This window comes from Prosopis cineraria, unplaced genomic scaffold (assembly GCF_029017545.1).
Source record: "Prosopis cineraria cultivar Desert tree isolate PC_DT_omini unplaced genomic scaffold, ASM2901754v1 PC8, whole genome shotgun sequence".
Lineage (NCBI taxonomy): Eukaryota > Viridiplantae > Streptophyta > Magnoliopsida > Fabales > Fabaceae > Prosopis > Prosopis cineraria.
The window spans coordinates 9,629,470-9,635,283 of NW_026555339.1; the positions used below are offsets into that span (position 1 = coordinate 9,629,470).

The window sequence follows — 5,814 nt, forward strand, 5'->3', positions numbered from 1 at the left end:
TGGAACTTTCAAAAATTCAACTAACCATACAATACCTTAAGATCAAGTTTTTAGTAATGTTTAAGTTACATCTCAACTAAATAGAATTTAAATCACTCATGCTTCTCACCCTAATTAATAAGATTTCATAAATGCATAATCAAGCAAAATTCTCCTAACAGGCATTTCACCGAACACCTCATATGGATTAAACTAATATCAAACTTCTTCCCATTCACTTCCATTTTCAAAAATTCTCTTAACATCAATATTTAAATAAATCAGCCTCCTAAATTTTTTTTTCTCGATTAGTCGTAACTCAAGGAATTAGTTCTCCATCTCCTCCATTCTTCACGGCAGTAACAAAAGGAAGTGACAGATCAAAATTTTTCATTATTTAAACACACCCACACAAACGAACAAGGAGTAGGGAGAGAGAGACCGGACGCACTTGAAGCAAACAGAGATGGAAGAAAGACGACGATGGTACAGGGGAAGAGACAACCACCATTAAAAACTCATACAGCACACACTAACTCCCATAATAGCATCATTTTTAAAACCTGGTAAATGAAGCTTTCGAGCTCACCCATGGCAGCATTGACAGCTGCAACAGTGAAGAAGGAGGCGACGCCCGAGGTTGCAGATCGAAGGCTCGAACAAACCTTCACAGGAAAAGTAGAGGAAGAAGAATGGCAGAACACAAATCCTCATCTCCCTCACCAGCGATGCTAAGAACGAAGGAGGAAGATGAAATTTAAACACCCTCATGCACCATCGTCAGCCTACAGCAAAGAAGAAACAGAGGAAGAGTTTTAACTACTCAACTCCACAGAGGCATACAGACAAGAGAGGGAAAAAGAAAGGATGGACTGCTGGTGGGGGGGGTGATAACACCACAACAAGATCGAGGGAAGTGCGACAGGAAGAGGAGAAGAGAGGAGCAAAATCATATACAAGCTCCCTGAATTTGGCTTTGCCCAGCTGACTGAAAAGGAAAGGAAAATTTAAGTAATGAGGCCCATTGATAAAATTACAATAACCCCTAGATATTTTTGCGGAGTTACAATAAGAACAAGGGCACATATATAATTTCCAACTCTTTCATTACTTTTTGCTGTTCGAATGGCAGTGGAGGAGGAAAAGAGTCCGACATTAATGAATAATTGGAAAAATTACGAAAAAAGGCACAATGAAAATTATAAGAAAGGACACAAAATTTTTTTATAATTTAAAATAAAATAAAATCAAACTTTTACTCAATAAAATTCAAATTCTAAACCTCAAAAAGTTACTAACATAAATTCTATTAAATTACTTCTCTTCATATATTATAAAACTAATTTAAATGAAATATCAATTAAAAAAATTATTAATTTATTATTTTTATTATTTTTTTTAATTTTAAATTTAGGGTCATTATAATATAAAAAATGTGAACAAATTTAAAATAACATAAAATTTAATATGTTCAAGGATAAAAATAAAAAATATATAGTTTAATATTAGAAAGAAAAATTAAAACATAATCAGGGTATCATGTTTATTTATAAAAGTAAGTACAATCCAACTCCCATTTGTAAAAAATAGAGTTGGCAAATGTATATTTTAACCTTATCTCAACTCACAATTAAAAAGTCATTTGGCTTACTTAAAAATTATCCAAATAATATTTAACATTTTAAAAGTTGAAAAGTGAATTTCAAATATCAAACTTTGATTACCCAAATGCACCATAAGATGGTTTGAAAAATCACTCTCTTCCGCTACTTACTCTCCCCGTAACCCAATGGTCAATCAATCCCTTGCTTCGGTTCTCTCAGCGTTAGGTTAGCTAGATAGACGACACTAATGACCAAATCCATTAGACTTAGAAAAAAGGGGCAATATTAATTAAATGCTCATGTAGAATATTTCATCTCTAACAGATAGACACTAATGACCTTATCCATTGTGCTAACTATTTTAAAAAAAAACTTAACGATCAAATTTGTTAACGTTAGAGTACTACCACGTTTATTGTTACATTTATTACTATTATTTTAAATTTAAATAGAAGATCAATAGTTGGTAAGTACCCTACATTATTCTTGATCGAGCCAACAACACTTACATTTTACAAATAGCAAAGACCACTTCACTTTATCCAATGACATAGTTGCAGTGGTAAATACATTTTTTTTGCCAAGCATGCAATGGAAAATATATTAGGCAAACAAAGTTATCGAGGAACTTTAACCTTTCATGAGTTGTTCAAGTGTGATGTTTGTTGAACTAGTTCATTGAATAAGGTTTAGGCCTCACAAGTTCCAAAGATACTTGTTCCATGGTTGGACGGCATTGTGGATTATCATTCAAACAAGCAAATGCTATTTTTGCAATCAGCATTACTTCCTTAACAACTTGGTTTGAAGGTGGAGGAAGCCGTTGATCCAATACATCCTTAAGTGAGAGATTGTAAGATGTTGGAATATTCTTTGCCAAAGAATAAGTAAACTCCCCTGGATGTCTTCCCATTAGGATTTCCAAGGTAAGAACCTCAAAACTATAGACATCACATTTTTCATTTGCTTGCATTGTAAAAGCAATTTCTACATAAAAAAAAGATAAATTAATTATGAGAATAGTGCATGGGATAATAATAAAGATTTTTGGCTGCAAAGAAGGTGACCTCACCTAGAGCAACATAGCCATAGGTGCCAGCAAATGAGGTCATGTTGTTGGAGTCTAGCTTTAGAAACTTTGCTATTCCAAAGTCCGTGATATGAGCTTCTTGATATTCTTGATCTAATAGGATGTTTTTGCTTGAAATGTCAAGATGAACTATAGGGCACGAGAGACCATGGTGCATGTGGAATAATGCATCAACCATACCTCTAACAAGAATTACCCTCTTATCCCAATCAAGTTTAGATGCTTGCAAATCATTTTTTAAAATTTTATCCAAGCTACCACCTTCTAGGAACTCATAAACATGGAATGAGAGGCGTGAATTTGAATAAAACCTAAGCAACTTCACAACATTACGATGTTTGATTTCTGTCAATGCTTGAATTTCACTTGAAAATGCTTTAAGATTAGAAAAATTTGCATTACAATTTGGATGGAGTTTTTTCACAGCAAAAATCTGACTATCAAGTAGCTCAACTTTATAAACGCTTCCTTGTGCTCCAACTCCAATGAGATATTTGTCATCAAAATTGTCCATAGCCTCAACAACTTTTTCACGCAAGATTTCCTCGTCAAAACCCAAAATGGAGAAAAGATTGAGTGTTATTGCTTCTCCATCATGACCTTTTCTTTTCTTTGATTTTTGAATAAGAATATATGAAATTCCACCCACTACTAGCATTAGAGTCACAAAACAAACAAGCAATGACACTAATAGCTTCACTATTTTGTTCACATGACTTTGTGGGTCATTGCTATGCTTATTGCAAAGCTCTAAGCCAGTAACATTACCACATAAACTTGTGTTATTTCTCACTACCTCAAATGTAATATTTTGAAAGGCTGGAATGTTCGGAAGAGGTCCCTCTAAATGGTTGTACAATATGTCAACCAATGTCAAGCCTAACATATCATCAAAATCAGATGAAATGGTGCCGGAGAGATTATTATGTGAAAGGTTCAAAATTCACAACATCTTTAATGTCCCAAGTGTTGCTGGAATTCCATTGCTCAACATATTCTCACTAAGATCAAGTTCTTCTAGAGCCTGTAACTGACCAAACTCAACAGGAATACTTCCCTCAAATTTATTTTTGCTTAAGTTCAAGAGCAATAACTTGCCAAGTCTTGTGAGCTCTTTAGGGATTGAAATGTTGAAATTATTTGCTGCTAACTCCAACTTTTCAAGCTTATTCAATGATCCTATTTCGAGGGGAATCTTGCCAGAAAATTGATTGTTGCTCAAAGAAAGTCTAGTCAATGAGTTCATTTTCCCTATTTCTTTAGGAATTTCACCAGTCAAGTAATTTGAAGAGAGGTTAAGTTCCCCAAGATTGGTTGCCTCTCTTACTTCTAGTGGTATACTGCCAAAAAGATTGTTATTAGAAATTTTAAGCGTTGAAAGATTATGAAACATTTCCCATAATGATGAAATGGGGCCATAAAATTTATTGCCACTCAAATCAATGTATTTCAAATTTGGAAGCACACCAAAATCACTTATGTTTCCAACTAATTGGTTATCATCAAGAAAGAGTCTGACAAGGCTAGAGCAGTTTCTCAAGGTTCTTGGAATTGGACCAGTGAATTTGTTTGCAGAAGCAGCAAAAAATTCAAGTGATCCTCCAAGGCAAATTTGCTGCGACAAATGGCCAATTAAATCATTCCAACTAAGTTGTAAGCTATTCCAGTTTGAAATGTTATTACTTTCTGTTGGAATGCTCCCATTGAGTTTGTTCCATCTCAATTCTAGGATCCTGAGCCGTTTCAAGTTTCCTATTATAGCCGGGATTTGTCCAGAAAGAGAGTTATTGTTGAGAGAAAGGACTTCTAAATTGACCAAGCTTCCCATAGAGGATGGAATTGATCCTCGAAATTTGTTGTGCCCCAAAAACAATTGAGTGAGTTTTGTGAGGTTTCCAATAAAGGGTGGTATTGGGCCATATAATTTATTTTGATGGATAAAAAGAAATTTTAGTTTGGTCAAATTTTCTATTGTAGCAGGAATAGATCCAGAAGAGAGTTAACTCTGAGGTTTAGATATTCTAATTTGATCAGATTTCCTATCGTAGATGGAATAGGTCGAGAAAGATTGTTAATCCCAAGGTAGAGGCTTTGTAAATTGACCAAGTCTCCTAAAGAGGATGGGATTGATCTTGAAAGTCTATTGGCCCACAAACTTAACCAAGTGATATTTGTGAAGTTTCTAATAAAGGGTGGTATTGGCCCATACAAGTTGTTTTCTGACAACTCAAATATTGTGAGAGAAGAGAGATTCTCAAATTCAAAAGGAATGGGACCTGACAAATGATTTTTGTAAAGAGATAATATTGTCAAATTCCTCAAGTTTCCAATTTCTTTAGGAACAAGTCCAGTGAGATTATTCTCACCAATTCCAAGCACATTTAGAGTAGTCAACGCCCCTATTTCTGGAGGGATAAAACCGCTCAAGAAATTCTGAGCCATACTCAACATAAAAATATTGGACAAGTTACCAATTTGGCTAGGAATAGTTCCAGAAAACTCATTGTCTTTGATATCAAAAACTTGGAGTTTGGGGAAAGATGAGAAGTTGAGACTGTGAAGGGTACCTTGTATTCCCATACTTGTGAGATTTATGGTGGAGACAGACATGGATTCATTACAAGTAATTCCTTTCCAGTGATTGCAAGGATCGGTGCCATTCCAAGAAGACAACATGGCTTGGCTTGGCTTTGCAAGGCTGGATTTCCACTTTAGCAGAGCATTGGATTCCTCAGTAGCAGCAAGGGACGAAGAGAATATCGCAAAGACACAGAAGAAGAATATGCAGAGAATTTGCCATGATGTTAGAAGTAGAGAAAGAGTGAAGAAATCGGTCTTTTGGAACTTGAACACCATAATTTGGCAACTTCAGAATTTTGTTCTTCAAGCGGAATTTATGTGGTGGGAGAGAAAGAGAGAAAGATTGATGAGTATCCATGGGCTCATAGGTGGGGTCTTTATATAATAAAAAAAAACCGACCCACTGTAATAAAAAGCAAAAAAATTATAATTTATATTAAAATAATAAATTAATGCTAACTAGATTTTCAATAAATTTGATAAAAAAGAGTTAAAAATATCAATTCAAATATTTATAAATTTAGGAGTTTTAATTATAGATAAAATAGTTTTAAATATAAC

The 5,814-nt window shown here is 34.3% G+C and overlaps 1 protein-coding gene across 4 annotated transcripts; it reads right to left on the minus strand.

Moving 5' to 3' along the window:
* LOC129317711 (MDIS1-interacting receptor like kinase 2-like) lies at positions 1–5,565 on the minus strand. Of its 4 annotated transcripts, XM_054962072.1 has the most exons (4): positions 5,241–5,565; positions 2,656–2,766; positions 2,219–2,570; positions 1–967 (listed from the first exon to the last, which is right to left on the minus strand). In XM_054962072.1, the coding sequence occupies exons 1-3, from the start codon at positions 5,527–5,529 to the stop codon at positions 2,254–2,256; spliced, it is 717 nt and encodes a 238-aa protein (XP_054818047.1). In that variant the 5' UTR covers positions 5,530–5,565; the 3' UTR covers positions 1–967; positions 2,219–2,253. The 4 variants fall into 4 exon arrangements, 3 of the variants coding, with proteins under 3 accessions (XP_054818047.1, XP_054818048.1, XP_054818049.1); XR_008595029.1 differs by lacking the exon at positions 5,241–5,565 and having other exon boundaries at positions 2,656–5,229; XM_054962073.1 differs by lacking the exon at positions 2,656–2,766 and having other exon boundaries at positions 2,219–2,480.
* Positions 5,566–5,814: the final 249 nt, after the last annotated feature.

Excerpts from the sequence above, each read along its gene's own strand:
- LOC129317711 (XM_054962072.1), bottom strand. The coding sequence starts at position 5,529 with ATGGTGTTCAAGTTCCAAAAGACCGATTTCTTCACTCTTTCTCTACTT. Across the intron at positions 2,767-5,240 it reads CACAAGTATGGGAATACAAG|ATCAAGAATATCAAGAAGCT; the intron begins GTACCCTTCACA and ends ACATCCTATTAG. Across the intron at positions 2,571-2,655 it reads CTATGGCTATGTTGCTCTAG|AAATTGCTTTTACAATGCAA; the intron begins GTGAGGTCACCT and ends TTTTTTATGTAG.